General features: G+C 46.5%; 2 protein-coding genes and 1 pseudogene across 2 annotated transcripts; 2 read left to right on the forward strand and 1 right to left on the reverse strand.

Moving 5' to 3' along the window:
• Nucleotides 1–843: 843 nt before the first annotated feature.
• LOC133903116 (ethylene-responsive transcription factor 2-like) lies at nucleotides 844–1,664 on the forward strand (annotated as a pseudogene).
• A 168-nt stretch (nucleotides 1,665–1,832) lies between these two features.
• On the forward strand, nucleotides 1,833–6,866 carry LOC133902965 (very-long-chain aldehyde decarbonylase GL1-5). Its single transcript, XM_062344294.1, has 9 exons — nucleotides 1,833–2,058; nucleotides 2,468–2,924; nucleotides 4,069–4,288; nucleotides 4,480–4,855; nucleotides 4,996–5,103; nucleotides 5,629–5,829; nucleotides 5,921–6,019; nucleotides 6,123–6,299; nucleotides 6,382–6,866. The coding sequence occupies exons 1-9, from the start codon at nucleotides 1,999–2,001 to the stop codon at nucleotides 6,541–6,543; spliced, it is 1,860 nt and encodes a 619-aa protein (XP_062200278.1). The 5' UTR covers nucleotides 1,833–1,998; the 3' UTR covers nucleotides 6,544–6,866.
• A 5,776-nt stretch (nucleotides 6,867–12,642) lies between these two features.
• Nucleotides 12,643–23,008, reverse strand: LOC133903117 (protein unc-13 homolog). The gene is made up of 8 exons (XM_062344477.1): nucleotides 22,253–23,008; nucleotides 21,995–22,138; nucleotides 16,422–16,452; nucleotides 15,458–15,855; nucleotides 14,480–15,352; nucleotides 13,942–14,406; nucleotides 13,658–13,844; nucleotides 12,643–13,565 (listed from the first exon to the last, which is right to left on the reverse strand). The coding sequence occupies exons 1-8, from the start codon at nucleotides 23,006–23,008 to the stop codon at nucleotides 12,643–12,645; spliced, it is 3,777 nt and encodes a 1,258-aa protein (XP_062200461.1).
• Between the last annotated feature and the right edge of the window lie 743 nt (nucleotides 23,009–23,751).

Genomic DNA, 23,751 nt, shown 5'->3' on the forward strand with positions numbered 1-23,751 from the left:
GGAAAAATCATTAAATTAATGTGTATAGAGACAACCCTCCAATGCATTGTATCATATCGTTTCTTAGAAGCTCCTAAAACAATTAATTGTTGTTGTGTTGTATCCATGAGAGTGGATTAAAACTTTGAATTCCGTGCAATTATATTATTTTCTTCTCTCCTATTTAATTCTTTTTCTCATCGATAAAAAATCGTATATGTCACCTAATAAATGTGTATAATTCCACCTATTTTGAGTAGCCTAAGGCTGTCTTTCTTGGGGGTCACATTTTGTTAAAAGGAGCTGAAGAGTTAGGAAAAATCTTCTGTGCAAACCGTGTTCTAGGTGCAAACATGCAATCACGCGACCTCGGGTGTCCGATCGCATCCAACGAGCCAAACTGATCCCATCATCCCGCCGACAGCTTTTTGCAGAAAACCTCCGCACAAATTCAATATTATGCGACCTGGTCCCTCTTCTTCTCAGCCTGCCGCCACAACCAAAATTCCCTAATCCCCATCTCCTTCCCTGCCCTCCACCACAACCTACGATCGCGGGAAGATTAAATGCTCAGGCTGCGCAGCGCCGGCGATGTCGTACCATGCATTGATTCGGCGGCGGCGATCCGATGACGCCCTGGGCCGCGACACGCTGGACGGTGAAGCCCTCAACGTCGACGTGCGCGACAGCAAATGGCGTGACAGCCTAAACGGCTACGACGACGCTCGGGACGACGATGGTGACGCCCTCAACGTTGACGAGCGCGACAGCAAATAATGGATCGACGGCGACGCCCTGGACATGGACGGGCACCACGGAGACAAGCTCGACGGTGACGGGCTGCTAAACACAATATGCTAGCTGATGGCAGCAGCGACGGAGGGGACGGGCGCAAGCGGGGCACGGCCGGCGTACCGACGGAGCACGAACTTCAAGAGCTTGGCGGCGGACCAATGGAGCGACTCGCTCACGTCACGTTTCACCCCGACGACTTCGACGACATGGTGGTCTTCAACGCGCTGTGGGACGCGTTCGCCTATGGCTGGCTGCCCGATAGCTCCTTCGCGTAGGTCAAGCCCGAGCCGCTGCCATCCCCGGACTCGTCGTACTCGTACGACGGCTCGTGATTCGGCGTCCTGAAGCCGGAGCCGCTGACGCCGAGCACAAAGGAGGGGGTGACGCCCAAGAGGGAGAAGGCAGCAGCGGCGGAGGCGAGGGGCAAGCACTTAAGGGGGGTGAGGCAGCGGCCATGGGGCAAGTTCGTCGCTGAGATCCGGGACCAAGCCAAGAACGGCGCGCGCGTGTGCCTCGGCACGTACGACACCGCCGAGGACACTGCGCTGGCCTACGACCGCGCTGCCTACCGCATGCGCAGCTCCCGTGCGCTCCTCAACTCTCCCCTTCGCATCGGCTCGGAGATCACCCCCGCCACCGCCAGTGCCACGGCCACAGTCGGCGACAAGCGGCCGTCGCCCGAACCCGCGACCTCGTCGGACTCGTCCTTCTCCTCTTCATCTTCCTCCTCCTCGTCCGACTTGCTGAAGAGGCGGAAGCGAGGCAAGGCCGCGGCCGCGACCGCGACCATGGCCATGGCCCTGGTGCCCCCACCTTCCCAGCTTAACAGGCCGGCGCAGTCATGATTCCCTGCCGCGGCGGGCGCAGAAGGAGAGGTATCAGGTTGCTAAAACATTGAATTTGTGCGGGGGGTTTTCTGCGAAAAGCCGTCGGTAGGATGATGGGATCAGCTTAGTTCGTTGGATGCGGATCGGACGGCCGAGGTCGCGCGTTTGCACGTTTGCACCCAGAACACGTTTGCACAGAAGATTTCCCCGAAGAGTTAAGGCATAAGGGTACGAACTGTGGTTCACTCTTCGCTGTAGCTCTCCCATACACACGCACTGATGCACAGCTCTATAAATTGAGCTTGTCCCTAAGGAGAGGTCAGTTCGCTGGCTGAGAAATATCGAGCTAGCGCTCACGCACTCGGTCACAAGGAAAGGAGAGAGCACTAGCTCGCAAATGGCGACGAACCCCGGCCTCTTCACCGAGTGGCCATGGAAGAAGCTCGGCAGCTTCAAGGTACCTTCAGTTTCAGTCACCATCTTCATCCTACGCTTCACTCCCTGCAGGCAGCTGAAGCAAACGTCCTTCCGACCGATGCGTGCATGGCATCATGTCGGACTCACTCTTGCTTGAACTCTCTGTTCACCGGCCGGTGTGCCATGCACAGTAATTTTTAATTTGCTGCAGCATGAATAATGGCCTTCGTGTGCTGCTCTGCTCATGTGTATGAACATGCATGCATGGACGTGCTATGCACTTGTCAAATCCTAAAGTTTATGCTACTATCTCATGCTCCAAGCATATGCATGAAAGCTTCATTTGGTCCAATATGTTTCTTAATTTTTACCGTCCTGTATTTTAATTTACTACTTGCTGGAAAAAGGAAAACTACTGCCGCTAAGTGCTAATCGAGTCACGCACGCAGTACCTTGTGCTGACGCCGTGGGTGGCGCACGGCGTCTACCTGGCGGCGACCAAGGGGTGGCGGGAGGCAGACCTGGGGTACCTGGCCATCCTCCCGTCCCTCCTCCTCCGGATGCTCCATGACCAGGCCTGGATCACCGTGTCGCGGCTCCAGAACGCGCGCAGCCGCCGGCAGATCGTCGACCGTGGCATCGAGTTCGAGCAGGTGGACCGGGAGCGGAACTGGGACGACCAGATCCTCCTCAGCGGCGTCCTGCTGTACCTGGGCGCCCTGTACATGCCGGGCGGGCAGCACCTGCCGCTGTGGCGCGCGGACGGCGCGGCGCTGATCGCGCTGCTGCACGCCGGCCCCGTCGAGCTGCTCTATTACTGGTTCCACCGCGCGCTGCACCACCACTTCCTCTACACCCGCTACCACTCCCACCACCACGCCTCCATCGTCACCGAGCCCATCACCTGTAAGCTAGCCGCTCTTGTTACCTCCATCTTACTCGCCGTTTAAATTAACTTTTTAACCGTGAGCTACAACACTGTTAATTCTCCGGTAAATCACTGTTGGCCACGTTATAATTTGGTTCATGCATGGAAAAAAAAAGACCTTTCCAAGGGTTGTAAAAGATGCTTGTCTTTTCCAAAGGATTTTTGCTGACCATAAACGACGCCGTTGAAGTCTCAAGAACTACATGTAAGATTTATAAACTACAGCGTACGTAGCGATTGAGCTGGGAGGGTGAGTGGCAGAGCTCGGCAGGCTTGTAGGACTGTAGGAGTATCATACATGTAGGCTAGGTAGTCGGAAGCAGCAGGCATTCACTGCCTCAGAGGTACATGAGCTTTGAGAGCTTCTGAAGAAAGATATTTTAAAGATAACTAAATAGTAGTTAAAAAATCGGAGCTGAATTCATAACGGAATCAATTAATCATACACGTGTAACCCAGGAGCTCAAAATAGATAAATGAAAGGAAAACCAAGTAGGTAAATTCAGAATTGGTACAGTATTTGGTAAACTATATATATTATGGTAATTATGCAAAACACAAAAGACAAAGTAGAATGAACTAAACACTAAACATGCCTTAGCCATGGAATCCATGTAGCAAGAACTCAGAATAGTAGATAAATATTAGCCCATATTTTTTTCCTTCCCTTCTTCATGGTTTTTATAAGCAGTACGAAACTTACAGATAATCCGTTTTTCGATCAAGGTCATTGCTTACAACATGCATCTGCGCCTCACAGAAATATAAAACAGTTCAGCACAGAAACAGGAGATTAGGCAGTCCACATGGCAAATATTCACATTGTTGGACTTACAGATTGACTGAGGTCTGAGGGCTGGAATACGCCTGCCTCTTGGCCCTTCTCCAAGATGGCAAGATACATCCCTGACCTTAGCAAGCAGAAAGACTGCAGCAATTAAGAAAACTTTTAGCCTGCAATGTTATCACTTAACCTTTCCTTACGACAATTATGAATTATCACTTACCTTGTAAATAGTCATTAACAGCAGCCATGTTGTGCGAATCTAATGGTGTCTGTTTTTTCTTCTTCTTTGGAACTAGTACATATATAGAGATCAACATCTTGCTCTGTTTGTGCAGCCGTCATCCATCCGTTTGCAGAGCTCGTGGCTTACGAAGTGCTGTTCTCGATCCCATTAATCACATGCGCCTTGACTGGAACTGCTTCCATCATTGCATTCGAGATGTATGTGATCTACATTGACTTCATGAACAACATGGGCCACTGCAACTTCGAATTGGTGCCCAGCTGGCTGTTCAAATGGTTCCCTCCTCTCAAGTATCTCATGTACACACCATCGTAAGTATCTGGTATAACTGATTCTCTTCACAATTGACATCATTGACTCCATCGTAAGTATCTCATATATAACTGAGTATTCGCCAAGGCAAACAGGGTTGAATTAATCTATATTATAGTTTGAAAAATTAAGTTATTTTCATGATTCTATATGTTGTTCTGAGTGTATAACCTGAACTTTTGCAACTTAGGTTTCATTCTCTTCACCACACTCAATTCCGGACAAACTACTCTCTTTTCATGCCATTTTACGACTACATATATAACACCATGGACAAATCATCAGACACGCTGTATGAGAAGTCACTCAAGGGCAAAGAGGAAGAAGTGGACGTGGTTCACCTTACCCATCTTACCAGCCTGCAGTCCATCTATCATATGAGGCCCGGGTTTGCCGAATATGCTTCTAAGCCTTACGCTTCCAAGTGGTACATGCGGATGATGTGGCCCGTGTCATGGCTTTCCATGGTTCTGACATGGATGTATGGTTCGTCATTCACTGTTGAGAGGAATATCATGAAGAAACTCAGGATGCAGTCATGGGCCATACCAAGATACAGTTTCCATGTAAGAATCATGTTCAGTTCACAGTAGCTGCTTAAATTTTTTTCCCAACAATGTGTAGAAGAGCTGGTGTCTACTGATTCTCAAACCACCTTGTTTCAGAAAAGAATCTAACAAAATCACCAACTTTCTCTGTTCTGCAGTATGGATTGACTTGGGAGAAGGAAGCAATCAATAACCAGATCGAAAAGGCGATATGTGAAGCTGACAAGAAAGGAGCCAAAGTTGTTAGCCTCGGACTCCTTAACCAGGTATGCCATTTACTCAGTTATTCAAAGTATAAAACTCAAAGCAGATCAGCTGTCATTCGAATGGAAGTTGCATGCATATATATTATCAAACTGGAAGTCAGAAAAAAAAAATCATTAGTAATCTAACTGAATAAAAAGGTCTAATTGTACACATTGAAACAGGCAAATAACTATCGAATACAGCAACAAAGACTTTTAGTCCCAAGCAAATTGGGGTAGGCTAAACAGGCAAATAACTTAAGAAAAATATCAGAAAGGCGGTGACGGGCACTTGTTCCAATGGTGTGAAACTGCTAATGAATTCAGCATTTCATACCATTATAAAGTATGATCTCATAGGTGTCTCAATTCTCAACGACATTCAACGCCTGAATTCTCTTAATCATCTGTTCACTTGCTCATGATAGTACTCATTCAGTGTGATTACCATTAACTAAATTATCCACGTGCAAGGCAAATAGAGAGGTATACTAGCAATTGCTTGCACAATAAAATCGTGATTAACAATAGTATCTTTGTTGACAGGCACATAACCTCAATGGAAGTGGAGAACTTTATCTGCAGAAGTACCCAAAGTTGGGGGTAAAACTTGTCGATGGCACCAGCTTAGCTGCTGCGGTGGTAGTGAATAGTATCCCCAAAGGCACAGATCAAGTTGTTCTCGCAGGAAGTATTTCAAAGGTGGCTCGTGCTGTTGTTGCAGAATTGTGCAAGAAAAATGTCAAGGTAAGAAATAAATGCCCACATCTGTGTCATGTTAATCACCGGCAGAAAATACACTTTGTACTAATATGTAAAAGCAACACATCTTGCTCAGGTAGCAATGACAAACAAGAAGGATTATCATTTCCTTAAGTCCAACATGCCAGAAGATGCAGCTGAGAACCTTTTATTTTCAAAAACCGCCATTGCAAAGGTAAAAAGAGACTTCTGCCTTTCTTCCATTCTCTTAAGAAATGGATAAGAGAACATCAAGTCTAATCGACAAATGACATAACTTGTTGACTCAAATTTTGCAGGTGTGGTTAATTGGGGAAGGTCTAGATACTTCTGAGCAGTTCAAGGCACAGAAAGGAACCCTGTTTATCCCATATTCACAGTTGCCACCAAGAATGGTGCGCAAGGACAGCTGCACTTACTCGACGACTCCTGCAATGGCTGTGCCTAAAACGCTGCAGAATGTGCACTCCTGCGAGGTAATAAGAGCCCAGTGAACTTCAACTCTGCAAGAACTCAAGTGCATGATCTAATTGAGACTACCAATTTGAAACTTTGCAGAATTGGTTACCAAGGAGGATCATGAGTGCATGGCGCATTGCTGGAATGGTTCATGCATTAGAGGGATGGAACGAGCACGAGTGCGGGGACATCGTGCTAGACATGGAGAAAGTATGGTCTGCTGCAATTCTGCATGGTTTCTGCCCTGTTTCTCAAGTTTGATTCTCCGGTTGCAAGTCAATGCAATAAGTTCTTGAAATTCATGTCATATGCTCACAAGAATTATGCTCCAGACATATTGTGATGTTGATGTTCTATTTCTCCCCCTCTTCTTCTGTATCTCTAAGACAGGCTTTCTACAAAGTTGAGATGAACACCTTTGGTCTAAAACCATGCTACCAAAGGGGGGATAAGACTCTATGGCTCTTGATAAGCAGGGATGTAGCATATAATTATTCTGATCTGCGATAGCTAGATGTTTACTATGTTATTCACAGCATATGCTCAAAGATCATTGATGACTTTATGTGATACAACATGGAACAAGCGTGCGTTTTGTTGTTCACTCTCATAAAAGTAGAATTGTTAATCTAAGATTCAGTTAAACTCGATCATAATCCATAGTAAGTACAAGTGGCATGCAACAACTTCAACACAGCATGTGGTCAGTACTAGTGATCCCCTATTACCCTAGACAAATGCAAATAAATCATGACCAATTTATGCTGTACTGACAGAAAACAGGAGTTGCTTGAGCTCTCTGAACCTTGAAAAATGCAGTAGTACTGACTATTGAAATGAAGGATTTTCTGGTATCATACAAATAAGGTTGCTGAAATGAAAGACTTGCGAAACCATATGTCAATGTTGTTATCGTAATCATTTTATACATTTTATTAGCTAGTCTGTCGATATAAACTCGGTTTTGGTAGTATGTCTGTCTGAAGTCCTGAACTGATGAAACTTTGGGGAAACTAATCACGAATCAGTGATTCCACATTCCTAGTATCCAATTTTCATCACATTCACATTCTCATCATTTACTGTTGTTCCTACCACAACAACTTCTCTCTGCATCTTAATTTGCTGTAATCGTCGAGGTTTTTCTCATATCCTAACAGAAATTAATAATAAAACTTATCAAAGCAACTCGTATAACAGGAAGCAAACCAGAATCCCAAAGCAAAAATATCTCACAGCGCACGGCAGCGGTTGATGGAATGGGTTCCGTCTCAGGGTTAGGGTTCCGGCGTTCCGTAGGTGGACAGTGCAGGTACAGAAGCGGAAGCCGGGGGGGGGGGGGGGGTCGCGGGCCGCGCGGCAACCGCCGCCGCACGACGTCCCCTCCTCCTCGGTTGCCACCGCCGGCGGACGGGCCTGGGTGCGCGACGGTCTGGTTCCGTCCACGTGAGCCGTTGGACCCCCATCGGGCGAATCAGATAGGAGACAGATTCAAAATATGCCACCATTACCGCTCAAAAATCACGATAACCCGCCCTTACCGCTCCGCCCTAGTTTCATAATACGAACTGTTACCAAATTTAAATTAAAAAATCCAAATCGAATTTAAAAATACAAAATTATAAAAAAATATAAAAAAACTAGATACAATTCTAAGACTATATATGAAAAAATTCAAAAAAAATGTCATTTGCATCACAAAATATGTGCTCAAACATTGAGAGTTTGCAAAAAGCCAAAAAAATTAGAAAAAGCCGAAACAGATAGAATACACAATTTAAACGGCCTATTTCGACCCACTTCAATGAGATAAATCGTAAAATACGGTCTGTTTCAATCCACCCTAATCGTTTGGTTCCTCCGCAAAGGACAAAATTCGATTCGGTCCGAACTCTCACTGAATTTGTAAATTTGATCAAATAAATTTGTCTAAATTCTTGTCAAATTTTATCCGATTTTCACGATAACCATGATTTTACAGTAACAGCTGACGACCGGTTTTCAAGCATCAAAAGCATTTGTGAACCTTAATCGGAGACGGGCCCGGGTCCTTTGCGGAGGAACCCTGGCAGTAAGAGGAGGTTGTGAAAACCATTGGATCGAGATGAACGGCCTAGATTAAGGAGAATATGGGCCTGTTGGAGTTTTTTGTATGCAGGCCCTCGAAGTGTACCATAGTAACGTTTTGGTCTCATGCAGTGTGGATAGCACGATCAGCCATGGCCCGTGGGGTCAATCGGAACCGTCGGATTTTGGAGAAGAAGGTGTGGATTAACGAGGAAATGGGTTGAGGAGCGTTGTGTTAAAGGCTCTTATCGTGCGGCCCAACTAGTCCCACGAAGATCGTATTTCACCGATTTTTTTATATTTTTTCTTTAATATTTTTAAAAATACATGTGTGTTTAAAAAATTAGAATGTATAGACTACCGTCACTCGTTTATCGGGCGAGAATAAGATCTCGCCTGTTAAACGGGATAGAAAACAACGTCTCGCTCGTTCACTGGATGAGAACTTGATCTCGCCCACTGAACGAAAAAGAACTTCATCTCACCTGCTGAGCGGGTGAGATCTTCATAGCTACGATGACGGGCGGGTCCACCTAAAAGGTTTAGCCCGTTTAGTAGACGAGATCTTTTGGATATATAATTTGGTCACGCCAACCCTGCCGACGTCAACCGACCATTTGATTCCAGCCGAGAGGGAGGGAGGAGAGGAGAGGGTAAGGGAGGAGAAATTTTGCGACGACACTCTGCCAGAGAAAAGAGGTATGTTTTTTCTGATTTTTTTATAAACCCGGTAGGATAGTCACTAGTGCTAGATTTTGACATAGGTTAGATGTTAGATGTAAGATTTTTTACAAATTTGATAGGATTGTCACTGGACGTAGGTTAAAATGTAAATCTAGTTTTAGAATCAAGGTTAGATATAGTTTAGCAACTAGATCTTGTTTATATGTATATTTTAGCAATTAGATATAGTATGTAGATATATGTTAGATATTAGATGTAAGATTTAGATATAGTGTAGTCGTAAATGATGTGGTAGATGTAATATTTAAAGGTGTTTGATGTAGCGAATTGTGAATATTTTGTTGTAGTATAGATTACATGTTAAGCTATGTTTGTAATGAATTTTTCATTGTAGATGTAGTTTTATATAATTATTTTTGTTTTATCGTAATAATATTAGGGTTTTTGTCAATGGTTGCCACGTATGTTGGATATGTGGTAGTTTAGAATTTTTTATGGGAACCGTGAAATATATATGATCCGGAAGGGGTAGTATTGTCCGTATTTCAGTCAATGGATAAGGGTATCTCCAGACCTATACACAAAAGTGTTAAACACTTGTACGCATGGTTGATGTAGGGTTTCAAAATAGACCACGAGGTTCAAGAGTTGACCATTAGCATTGTAAGCAACCGAGTGAGATATGGTGTATACTAGGAGGTGTACCCGCTTAAGGAAAATAAAGTGTGGAAGAGGTGCCTACAGGATGTTATGCACAGAGGTTGGCCTCCTATGTTGCTTGTGCAATGGAATAATAAGGAGACAGTTAGGGGGATGCAGGGTGGGGATACGCGAAGGAGGAGGGTGATGAGAAAGAATATGATGAGAATGTCGATCCAGATGGTGCACATTCATCGGATTACCTAGCTGAACTGACCGGTAAAGCAAACAAGGAGTAACAAATCTATTCTCTAATTGAATAGATGGAGCGTGATGATCTTTAGGCTGACGAATCTCTTGAGTATGACATGCTGGATGATGAGGATGATGCTCCAGTTCTCATGGACTGGAACAATCCCTTCAACAACCTTGTGCTAAATGAGGGGAATCAAGTGGTATATGAGTATACGTAGAATGAGGTGACCTATGGTGCTAGATATCCTACCAATCATGCCATAAAGGATGTTGTGACTCAATATGTGACATCTCTTCGATGACAGTTTAATATTGTCAAGCCAAACAAAAAGGAATATGATGTCAAGTGCGTGAAAGAGGGGTGTCCGTGGCGGGTGCTCGACTTCAAGGGGAAGTAGGTTGAGTATTATGAGGTGTCGATTGTGGTCAACCACACTTGCACGATGGACGAACTTGAGCCTAGCCACATGAACATTACCTTAGTTTTTGTCGCCAATGTGATGTATGCCCAGATTATGAATAATCTGAACTACGAACCAGGGTCCATAATCAGACAAATTGAGGAGGGATACAAATATAATATCAGCTACAAAAAGGCTTAGAAGGCAAAAAGAAAGATAATTGAGATGAGGTTTGAGACCTATGAAGTGCCATATGATAATTTTCTACACTTGTTATAGTCCATTGTTCGAAGGAACTTGAGGACATATTACGACATTGACAAGTACACATTATTATCCAAACTTGGCAAGTATGTCATGAAGCTATGCTTCTTCGTATTAGGAGCGTGTATCGAAGCTTTCAACCATTGTCGGTCTATCATGTGCATCGATGATACTTTCCTTACCAGCAAGTATACGAGACAGATCCTGACTGCTATTGGGGTTGATGGGAACAACTAAGTTCTATCTTTGGCCTTTGCATTTGTGGAGAGTGAAAATACTAGCGGTTGGTATTGATTCATGTATTGTGTGAGATTGATAATTGTTGGTGCTTGGTCAAATGTGTGTCTTATATATGAACAGCATGATGGGATGCTCGTGGCAATTCTAGATCTACAAAATGGAATGGCCGATAACTTGATTGAAACTATGTGGCTAAATCTGTAGAGTAGGTGGTGCATGAGGCATTTGGGTGCAAACTTATTCTGAGAATTCAAGAACAAGAACCTCATTAACATGTTCAACAGATTGTATGGTCAAAACCAGTAGCAGAAGTTTGATGCTCTTTAGAAGACACTGGATGACTTGACAAAGAAACAAACACATGAGCGTGCAAGGATGCCCGTGAGAGGACCAGAGGACAAACCAGTACCTCTTGAGTCTCTGCCAATGGACAATGAAGCTGGCATCACGCGGATTAACGGGTCATCTACCAAGTCATTTAGCGAGTCGATTGAGAATGAGCTGAAGGAGAAGTAAGCTCTTCTCACGACACAAATGGGGCTAGGTACTGCATTATGACTACAAATTTAGCAGAGGTTTACAACTGAGTGATGAAAGGTGTGAAGGGGTTGCCGTTGGTGGGAATTGCAGAGTTCATACTTTAAGGGACCTGTAAATATTTCAAGGACCGCTATAAAGTGGCGCACACAATACTAAATGATGCTCGTATGATTTATGGAACGAATATGACCAAGTACATGGAAGGGAAGACGGAGAAGGCAAAGATGTATCGAGTGAAGATCATGAGAACTATACAGCACAGATACAAAATTCTATGCGGGGACAAAGGAAGGAGGGGGTCAAACATGAGAGAGTTATCCAAGAGTTCACCATCTTCGTCTGTAGGTGTGTTTGCACCTGCTACAAGCCGATGCTACTGTAGAAGTCATTCTCCCATGTAATTACTGTGTGGGCTATGATGAGGATGAGGATCCGGAGGAAGTTGATAGGGCAATGCACCTCTCCACCTCATCTTCTTTTTCTCTCAATGCACCCTCTTGAGCCTTGACTTGTGAGCTTCCCTCCTGTCGCTGCCTCCTTGTCATCTCCTATCGCCATGTTCCCTCCCCTCTTTTGTCGCCACGGAGCGCTGCCATTGTCCGATGAGTTAGGATTTATGATTAGGGTTTTGGGGTAATGTTCGCTGTAGTGTGATATCTAGGACCGGCGAGTTTAGAGGGATGCCAGTGGAGATAGCTGGACCATCGGTGGCGATAGTAGCAGGCAGCGAGGTGGCTAGGGCAAGTAACAATGACCCATCGGAGACAGGTTAGCTGGCGGTGGTGGATCCAACGCTAAGGATTCATCGGAGATAGCATGAGAGGAAGCGGGGGTGAACACACGGTGGAGGACTCGCCGCAGGAGAGGAAGAAGAAGACTCAGTGATGAGGAATATGGGCTGGTCGATGAAACAATCAGAGTAGGACCCCTTTTGCTTATTTTTCCCCTTTCAGCATTTGTATTCATTTTTTTCTCAATCTGTGCAGAGGAGCAGCACAGAAGCAAAATCTTGAGATTTGTTCCTGCAAATACACACTGATCGATTTAGAGTTTGAACCGCAAAAATCTTCCGTTGTCGTACCAAAAAAGTGTAACATGCAATCCAGTACGTGTGGCGCGCAGCTTGTCTTCCCCTCGAACGGAAGCAGCACGTCGGTTTCCATGCGGTTTTCAGCAAGAAACTACAAGTAAGCAACTTCTGCCCTTGATTGCTTCATCAACTGGGATTCGGGTCGTGAACCGTCGTGCTCGTGCGAGCTATGGCCGTGCCTCACCGCCGCCTAGCGAGCTGGAACGTGCGCTTCAAGAATTGGTTGGCGACCTCGTCGTCGTGGTGGCACAGCACTCGGAGGATAGTGTTCGGGTCGGCGAGGTCCCACTGCCGCGTGGTTGGCGGCACCGGTGTGTCCCCGCCGCCGCCGTCCTCACGTGCCCCAATGGACTCGCACGTCGTGACGCCAAACGCGTCGATGAGGCAGTCCGTGGACCGCGCCATGAGCTCGACGACGGACTCAGTGGTCTCGGCCTCGCGCACGACCACCTCCTTAGGCACCAGCCCCTCCCCGCAGGTGCAGAACGCGCGATTCAGGCTCCGAAAGTCCTCCTCCACCGTGGTGTGGTCCACCCTCACGAAGCTCCGCTCGTTGCCGCCGGTGAGGAGCACCATCAGGAATGCCTCGAATGAGGCCCTCATCACCTCCCGCACGGCCAAGGGCTGCGCACGGTCGTCGAGGACGGACACGAGGAACAACATGTTTTGCTTCAGCGCGCGGAGGGCCGGTCGGATGCGGGCGTCGGCGATGCTACCGGCGTAGAGGCCCTGGTAGAACAAGTGGCGCGAGTCCAGGAAGATGAGTCGGTGCGCGGCGACCTCAGCGACGCTGGAGATCGCCGACTGCGCCGCAGCGCGCGCGTGGTCGAAGTGGACGGCGGACGCCGAGGAGGAGAGCGACTTGTCGATGGCCTGGACGTGGGTGAGCACGTAGTGAAGCATGTTGAGACGGACGTAGAGCCGTTGCGTGCCGCGGCTGATGGAAGGCCGCGGGATGTGGTGCGAGCCGCCGCCGCCGAGCGGGCTACCCTGCGGCGCCTGGCACGACGGCAGCACCGCCTTCTTCCATAGCCTGAAGAACCCTGAGTCCTGGTTGCACCTCGTTAGCGGCGGGAGCGGAGGAAGGTAGCTCTGCTTGGACCCTGTGGTACGATCACTCACATTGTGTAAGAAGTAAGTTCCATCTCAAGCCTACAAATGCCGCGTTCTGCAAGCAAGCAGAACCTGAGGATACCGCAAGACGCCACGAAGGAGATGTAGTCCACGAAGATCGACTCTAGGCCGTCGACGAGGTCCTGAACCACCTCGTCTTTTGCGCTTGCCGGGATCTCCGAGAACTCATCGACGGTCGCCCTGGCCAGCTTTGTCAGCTCCATTACGGACGCGGCAAAGGACTCCTCCTTGGACTTTGGTACCCAGCTCTAGAGAAAACGCAACAAAATCGTAAGTTCGTTGCTGAAAAATGTGACGAACTTCTTGCTCGCAGAGTCGCAGTCGAGGTGATCAGAAGATCAGTACCTCAGTGTCTTTGGCTCTAAGCAAGCAGTCCCTACCAAGCATAAGTTTGTCATCCATCCAAGTCTTGAGCAAGCCCATCACGACGACCTCCACCTCATAGGGCTCCATGTCACCCACCACGGCCTTAGCCCGGCCATCGTCGCAGTCCACCGCGTCCTCGGCCGTCATCTGCGCCAGGGCCTTCTCTAGCCTGCTCGCCGAGTGGAGCACGCAGACGAGCTCCTTGGTGAGGATGGTGACCTTGGCGAGGTACTGCCGCAGCACGATGCCGAAGCAGCCATGCAGGGTGACCGCGACGATCGCAACCGGCGCGGGGTGCCACCGCCGCAGCACCGGGCTAAAGTTCCGGCGCTCGAACATGGCCAGCTGCTCCGTGTCCCTGGAGAGCTGCATCAAGACGACGCCAGGATCGTTGTCACGGTCGATGATCACGCTGTCGGTGTCACCAAGTCCATCCTTGAGTATCTGAAATCAGATCAGGGAAAGATAGTCACGAACAGAATAAAACTCTGCATATGTCCTAGTCCAATAAACTTACTTTTGTGAAGGCACTCTTCATCCAACACCTAATGTAGTGATCGACGCGGTCACCAGCAAAGTTCCCTTCGCTGGCACCTTCCCAGTCGGCGACGATCTTGCCGGCGGCAAGCACCAGGGACAGCAGAATCTCCATGCGTTCCGTGGCAGCGCCACCGATGCCCTTCTCATAGCTGTCGTGGTAATCTAGCAGCCGCTTCTCGGACCATTCTAGCATCATGCCAAGCGCGCTCAAGAGCACCTTTCCGTACACCGGGTCACGGCTCCCTTGCTTTGCGTCTACCGCCACATCAACGAGCACGGCGAGAGCCGCGGCGGCGAGGTCCGGCTCGACTTGGCCGGTGATCACGTACTGCTGGAAGAAGACCCAAGCGAAGCACACGTTGTGCACAATCCTGTTGATTCCTAGTGTGGGCCACGTCTTCTTGATGAGCTCCAGGAGCTCATCGACCTCGTCGAGCACGACGGTGCACTCCCTCAGGTCGAATATGGTCTGGAGGAGGGAAACGTAGAGGAGCACGTTGACCGAGTACCCGTTGGCCCAGTGACACACTTCCGTGGCAGCGGCTCCACCGGTGCCGGAGGAGCGCCAGGCGAGAGCGTGCACGGTGTTGGTGAGGGCACGCATAGCGTCGGAGTTCTTGCCGGTGTCTGTGAAGCGGATCTTGGTGGCGCGCATGACCTCGCAGAAGAGGAGCACGACGGAGTGGAGGCGGTCGAGGGGGAGGGATGGGTGGAGGATGAGGCTGGCCTCCAGGAGCTTGATCTGCCGGAACTGCCACTGGTGGTACTCCTCGGCGTCTGCGAACTCCACCGGCTTTAGCTGCCGGAGGAGCTCCAACGGGAGGATTATCGTCTCCGCCTTCCTCTCGACCTGTGCAAACCCCAAAATTAATCAAGATCAATGCAGGCATGGATTGATGCACCAATGCACATATGCATGTGTAAGTGAAATTGCCATGCATGCATAGGCATCGACCTGGCCAACGACGGCGCGCATGAGCGTGCAGCTCAGCCGCGCATTGCTCTGGTCGGTGACCAGCATCTGCTGCTGCATGATCTCCGCTGAGGTCATCGGCCGCCTCGCATGGCCAGGCGAAGCTGGCCCGGATGTCTGGCTCAGTGTGCGCCCCATCATCGGTTGCGCCCCCGACGACAACCGCCTCACCCTGAGACCAAGAGCCTTCTTGATCCGGCTGCCCAAGACGCTGCCCCCAGCCCCACCCCTCGGTCCTGCCTCAGCCACCGACGATGAAACCTCACCCTCGGGACCGCCTAACGAGCGGCAGGACATGAAGAAGATCTCGTACGCAGTCTCACGGAGCTCGACAGGCCTGAGCGCATCAACGCGGCCAAAAGGGCAGTCAAGGTCGGCCGCTGTGAAATCGAGCTCGGTGATGTCCGACCGTGTGGCCGAGGAGCCCGCGGAGGCGGAGCGTGAGCGCTAGTGGCGCCCCATCTCCTCCCGGCACGGCCAAACCACCGAGAGAGATGGCGCGGTGGAGAGTTAGGAGGGAGACACACAAGGACTCAGAGAGAAGCGGGCAAGAATTGCAAGGGTGGAGACGGTCGGTGCATGGCGCACCCAAATGGAGTTCAACTATTTCTGCGCCACGGTTGCAGGGCAACAAGGGGCTTGGGCGACTTGCTGCATGGCTTGCCAAAAAAAAATCATTTCAGATTTGTGACGATCCTACCATCGATATTACTTTAACATTATTTTCATTGCAAAATATATTCCTTTCTACTAAAAACGTATGTAGTTTTCCTTGCTCCTAGGTCAATTTTCTTCCGCTCCTTTCCCCTATGCCCAGCGCCCACATTCCCTTCCTTGTCACCACATTACCATACCAAGGTTTGGCGTATCCTCACCCTCCCATGCCACCGCCCTCCCACCGCGTTGGCTTGTCACATCCGGTATTTTCAAAAGAATAAGCAGGTACATTCCACATGTATATCAGAATCAGTTTCATCCTACAAGCGGTTACATTACAAGTGATATAAAGTTCTATATCGAACAAAACAATTTTATTGAAATAAATACTAGAGTTTTAAACCACAACAGAAGTACAAGAGAAGACTCCAATAAAAACTTCAAGGCACACCACATGCAATCGACCCGGGGGGGGGGCAACACGACCTAGAACGCTCCATCTTCATTGTAGTCTTCAGCTTCCTTGATCTCCACATAGTCTTCTCCAACTGAGCAATATTTATTATTGAAAACAGTAAGTGTGAGTACATAGGATACTCTGTAAGTATAGGAAAGCATGATATGAAGGCTTAAGATAAGAAATGATTGACTCAAGTTTACTGCATCTATGTCATCCTAATCTAGGACTCAAAAAGGACTTAGCAATTCTATTTACTATGTGTGACAATTCCAACATTAAAGGAATAGCTCATCGGATTCCATCAGACTATCAGACACACTAAATATCTCAGATCCAGCTACCAACTCATCGGGGCACCACCACCCAACTATCCAAAACCAACCATCTAAGATCCCTACTAATCATGAAGAAGTTCAAGCCCACTCTTACTCTACAGAGTCTGCACACTTTACCCACGAGTCGTGAACAACTCATTTGCCGGTACCCGTCGGTACCTTACACACTTCTAAGGTGTGCGTCGAGAAATCGCTACAATGCCCGTTACAAAACTCTCACCGAACTACAATCACCCACTGAGGTTTCACCGCTAACAGCGATTTCATCACTGCAGAAGCCCCCTCTTGTGCCATTCAACCGTCCAATGGTGCTCACAGAACTAGAGGGGTGGCTAATTAATTGGCCAGACCATACCCATATAGGCCTCATGTTTGCGCTATTATGCCGGGTTACATGTCCATGAACCGGTCCTTAGGATATCAAGCAGGTACTCGCACATCATCCAATGCGCACATAGTAGCCATACCAACCAAACTAACCTGCCTAGATCCCTATGTTCTAAGTTCCTACAAACAATTACCCAAATCGGTTCATGTTTCATAGACCATTAATCAAATTAACATTTATCCCACCCAACTTGACAGCACAACTAAGCATTTCTACCCTTGGTACCCAACTACAACACAGACGACAAAGATAATCATAGAAAGTATTAATAAACCCAAAACATGGGATTCATATTGACAAAGCATACAATTAGAAAGTAAAAGACACACTTTCTTACAATAAGATCAATGTGATCAAGGCCACTTGCTAGGATGCTGCTCAGTTATCTTCAAAATCTTGATCTTGAACTCCCTCGAACTGTTCCGGAACGTTATCAACTAATCGCGAAAACTACCGACAAACAACACTAAGAACAGCCTACCAAACAGTAGCAAAGCATTATAAAAAAGCTTACTAAAGGAAAGTACTTGTTACTATGATCGCGGGAGCACAATAATCGTCTAAAACAGAACTATAACGGAAAAGTTATGAGGGTTAGAAGCTTTAGGGACCTTTCTATAAAAGAACAAGGGCTAAATTGCAGGAACATAAAGTTCTAGGGACTTATTGCAAATAAATAAAACTACGAGGGGCTAAAAATAAAACAATAGGGGTTAAAAGGGGCATTTTTTAAACCCAAAAAGTCTAGGGACCTAATTGCAAAAATTACCTATTTAAAAGAATTAATAGATTAATTTTAATTTAGAAACCTAATTATGACGTCAGCACGCTGATGTGGCTGTTGACTACCTCAACTCGACTGACGTGGATCGACACGTGGAAGGCATGTGGCGCTGACATGGACTATGAGTGCTGACTGGGATTATGTGACACATGGCAGATTCCTAGTGGCTCACGAAGGGGTATGGCTGGATCTAATTGTGGTCGTTCATCTACGATCGGACGGTGGGGGCCTACCTTGGATCCGGCTTGGGATGTTGACAGAGACGAGGTCGGGACAATGGCGGATGACCAGAGGAGGATGACTACGACGCTGTGACGATCGGGGAACTTCGATGAGCGGCGGAAGACAATCTTAGGGTGTCGGGGAGTTCGTTTGACGGGCACATCGGCATCGGAGCGCGACGAAGCAGCCTGGCGACGATGAGCTTCAACGACACAGCTTCGGCAGTGACTAAAGCTTCGTGTGGTGGCCGGGCTTCAACGGAAAATGGTGGGAGACGATGAGGTGTGGGTGGGGAACATGGGCATGGGCTCAAGTGGCGTCGGGATTGCGCAGAAAGGCTTGATGATGGTGGGGGTTCTCGACGGAGTTCGACGGCGACTCAGAAGCTCATGGGTGGATGAAATCCGGTGGGATTTGAGGGTGCGGGTGCGGTGAGGTAATAGGAGGCTCGGCCAAGGGTTTGATTTGGATTTTATAGACAGTGGGAGCGGTCGCGAAGTTGGGGGAGGTCGTGGTGGCGGTTTCGGTCAAGTGGGCGAGAGGGGAGCGGGAGCGGGAGATTGAGGGTGATGGAGGGTCCGCATGTCAGAGAGAGAAGAGGCTTCTTCTGTTGCTCCGCCCCCACTCGTCGACGTCAGCGATCATTGTGTCGTCTCCTCCTCACGACCGCCAGGTACGAGGACACTGATGGTCATCGTATCACCTCCTCCTCGCCACCGCTAGAGGCTTTGGCGGGATCCCTCGCCATCGATCAGGTTACTAACCTAGCCATCGCTCAGATCTCGCTATCAATGGCGGGATCCCCTGGACGCCCTTCAGTCGTCAGACTGGGTTAGGCCACCGCCACGCTCGATGATGTGGCCTGGCTAACATGGCTAGCCTAGACACCGACGTCGCCACCAAGCTAGGCGCTGCCCTGATTTGCCAGACAATGTGCCCCGTAAATCCCTCTAGGGCCGTAAATCCCGCCTGTCATCTCCGATGCTATCTCTGTCCTCTTCTTTGACTATTGAATCAGTGGCCAGCTCCTACAAGAGCATTATCAAGCAATAGTAAGCAGTGCTCATCCCGAACAATTTCGGCTAGTAGGCGATGAGGGAGCATGACGTCGACATCGATGGATTGTGAAATCAAGGTAAAATAGATAGAAAACTCCACATGTTTTGTAATCTTACCAGTGACTTGTTGATTGCCTAATTTCCCTTCTATGTGCAAATCCAAGACCCTCAGTAGAGGAGGATGTGATTCCCGCCTCTAATTTGTAGCATCAATAGTCGATCTGAAAAATGACACCAAGATTCTAATGATTTTTGCAGGTTGTTAGGTGGACCGCCATGGCCGTGATGGATCCTTTGTTCTTAGGACTAATTCATCGCTGGAGGCAATTTGGTTGCATTGCAGTATATGTTATGTTCCTCTCCTTTCTTGTTATGTAAATGGGGAGTTATCATCATTGATGAATTTATCATCAATTGAACATGCATTGCGGCGGCAGCAACTGCTGCTCACACGACAGCAACATTTAGCAAAGGCGCGGGTAGCTCCATTGACAGATGAATCAGATGTGCTTGAGGCAAACACACCATCGCTCTTCAATATTTTCTCTTTCCTTTTCATTTGTCTGTATCCTTACCCAGGTCATCATGAATATGGTTTAAAATATTTGTTGTGTAAATAGTTTGGTATGGATGTTTCAACTGAGTATTTGAGTTGCTACTACTCCCTTTTTTCCCCTCCTTTCTCCATCACCTCACTCCATTCCCCTACTGCACACTTTCTAATCCTACCCATCTCTTTTGCAGCTTGCTAAGCCTGGGGGAGAACTGGAAAGCTCCTTAAGGAGGTGGAGTTTAGGATTGAAAATGAGGGCGTGGAGGTGGGGTGGGCAGGATTAGGTAGCCCGTCCTCGTGCCTCAGATTTTTTTTTCTTAGAAACGAGATATACTCAGATTCTATTGAAAGCAAAATTAGAGTCTTACATCCAAAAACAAAAGCTGGGGAGACCAACTAACAAGAAACCATCACAACCAGGTATCTAACAGTCATACCAACTCACCGATGAGCCTTAACATCTCAAGACAAGATAAAATTCAGGACCAACAGACAAATATGAAAATGGAACCTGACTTTAGAGTTCCACAACGTCAGAAACCAAAGACTGATTCCTCTTAAACTTCGAAATCCACTTAAGGACCTCGGAAAAAGTTGCCTCCAAAGACTTCATGTCCTCAAAAGTGAGTAGAATCTTCCATCTCTGCAAATACGAAATCCCAGAAAAAACCACATCAATGGGCAGCGAAAGAAATTTCTTTTCTATCGCCATCCTATTGCGAGCTCTCCAAACCGCCCAAGCTAAACCTGCAAAAAGAAATACACCCAGTTTTTTTGAGCCTTTAAAAAACAAGCCAATCCAAGTAGACAAAAAATTGTCCAAAGATGTGGGCTAAGAATTCCAATCAAAACATTCTATGAAACAACACCAAACAAACTGAGCTAAAGGACAGGTAAAAAATATGATTAGTTGTTTCCAACTGCCCACAAAGACAACAGTTCTCATTTCCTTTCCAACCTCTTTTTTTCAGAGATTCAGCGGATTGTAACCTGTTGTGGAGAGCCTGCCAGAAAAAAACTTTGATCTTCAAAGGCAATTTACTAGCTCAGATCACTCTAGCACCCTTGCTGACAACACCACCAAAAGTGATAAACCTATATAAGGATCTAGTGGTAAAATTTATGGTTCTATCAAAGGCCTAGAGCACCTCATCATTATTACCATTTAACTCCAGCTCAATAAGTCTCTCATAAAGCTTCTTAAGGTTTTCCTGCTCACTTAGGTTTAAAGATCTTCTAAACAAAAGACTCCAGTTATTTTTCCATGACACAATCTTCAACTAAAATATCAGGATTATCACAAAGTCTGTATAGGTCAGGGTATTAAACATGGAGAGGAGTCTCCCCCAATCAAATGTCTTTCTAGAAAACCACCTTGTCCCCCTATTGACATTATAATAAGCACCCCCACTTAAAGTGATGCATAACTTTATGTAACCCATGCCAAAATTAGGATGTTCCTCTCTTCTTGGAACTAAAAAACAAACCATCAGGCATTTATTGAGCTTTCAGGATTTGACACCATGTCTCCTCACTTTTCCTCATAATCTTCCAGATCCATTTCACCAGCAAGCAATCATTCAGAATCTTAGTGTTTGCAATACCCAGCCCACCAAACTCTTTAGGTCTACAAACAACCTCCCATTTTATCATATGGTACTTAAACTTGTCATCTGCACCTTGCCAGAAAAAATAGGCTTTGATAGAATCCATCTTGCTATACACCCCTGCAGGCAAGTGGTAGAAACCCATGTTATACATGGGGATGCTACTTAAGCAAGAATCGGTAAGAGTCAATCTGCCCCCTAAAGACATATTCTTCACCTTTCCAGGTAGCTAACCTTTTGTACAGCTTTGTGCTTATAGGCTCAAAAGCCCTCACACCAAGGTGCTAATCAGATATAAGAATGCCCAGATAGCTGACAGGAAAGATACCCAATTTACAATTCAGCATATTAGCAATTCTCTCTTTTCCCTCTTGATCATACTCAGAAACAAAAACTTCACTTTTGTGAAAGTTGATCTTGAGACATGAAAGCCACTCAAAACAATAAAGGATCACCTTCAGATTAAGAGTTGACTGATCACTTCCATCAATCATCACAACAGTATCATCAACATATTGGATGTGAGACACCCCTTTTGGTAATAAGTGGTTCACCACCCCAGTGATTAGCCCTTTATCCACTGCCTTATCAATCAATTCCTCAAGAATATCAGCCACAAAATTGAACAAAATGGGAGATAAAGGATCTCCTTGTCTTAAACCTTGATAAGTCTTAAAACATGAGCTCCTTTGCCCATTAATATTTATGCAAACCTGACCTCCTTGGACAGATTGCATAACCCATTTTATCCATAGGTCTGGAAGTCCTTTTCTCTCCAACACCTCATGAACAAAGTTCCATTTAACTTTTTCATAAGCCTTCTCAAAGTCAATTTTTAAAATGACACCTTGTCTTTTACTATGCTTGAGCTCATGCACAACTTCATGTAAGATGACAACCCCCTCTAAAATATTCCTCCCTTTAAAGAAAGTTGTTTGTTGCTGCTTAATCAATTGGTCAGCCAGAGAACTGATCCTGCCTATCATCATCTTGGTGAACAACCTATGGTCCACATTCAGCAAACATATAGGCCTAAACTGTTTGATGTTGATTTCATCAGCAACTTTAGGAAGCAAAGTGATCACTCCATAGTTTAATCTCTTAAGATCCAGACTCCCTTTTTGAAAATCCCTCACCATATCTATAACATCTCTTTTTATCACATCCCAGAAATTTATGAAGAAAGATACCCCAAAACCATTAGGATCAAATGTAGTGTATAATTTCATATTAAACGCCACACCTTTCATCTCATCTTCAGTAATTTCTTTGATCAAAGACTCCCTTTCTCGATCTTCGATTTGATGCTCCATGCTCCAAAAGTTTTCTTTTATATGGATATGGTTATCATTATTAGAACCAAACAAAGTTTTGTAAAAACCCACAACATGCTTCTCCAAATCAGCTTGTTCAGAAATTAAACCATGTTCAAATTCCAGAGAAAATGTGACATTTCCTTCTTCTACCATTGGCGCGCTGACAGAACCCTGTATTACTGTCCCCCTGAAGGATCCAGTCCTGACCTCCTCTCTGCTGCCAATAAATCTCATCCATAAGATATAAATATTCCATTTCTTCTTTCAACTTATATCAAAATTTCCATTCTTCCAAACTAATACCAGAAATCTCTGCTCTTTGGTCAATATCACTTAAGATACCACTGATTTCTTTTCTCCTTTTTTTATTATCACCAATCTTAGTCAAATGCCAGCCTTTAATAAATTGTCTGACCTTGGACAGGTACCCATGCCATTTCTTCAAGGATTAAATTTGATAAGGCATCCTTTCCTTCCATTCACCCCATTTTTGAGAGACTATATCTCTGAAACCTTCAATCAGCAACCATTGTTTTTCAAAAAAGAAATACTTTTGTCTGGACCCTTATTTAACCCCTAAATCTAACACTATGGGAGTATGGTTTGAACCAACCCTAGTTAGACTAGTCATAGTGCTAAGAGGAAAAGTATTGTCCCAATCATAGGAAACCAAAACCCTATCCAAGTTCACCATTACCAAATTCTCTTGTTTATTTGTCCAAGTAAACCTCCCTCCTTTCCTCTGCAGCTCAATAAGATGATTATGATCAATAAAACTATTGAACAAGTCAACCAGTCTAGGATTAATGTGCCCTGTATTAATGTCCTCTTTAGATCTAATCAAATTAAAATCACCACCAAGAGCTATAGGTAAGGACAACTTGTCATAAATATCT

The sequence above is a fragment of the Phragmites australis genome, chromosome 21 (assembly GCF_958298935.1).
Source record: "Phragmites australis chromosome 21, lpPhrAust1.1, whole genome shotgun sequence".
NCBI classification, from domain to species: domain Eukaryota; kingdom Viridiplantae; phylum Streptophyta; class Magnoliopsida; order Poales; family Poaceae; genus Phragmites; species Phragmites australis.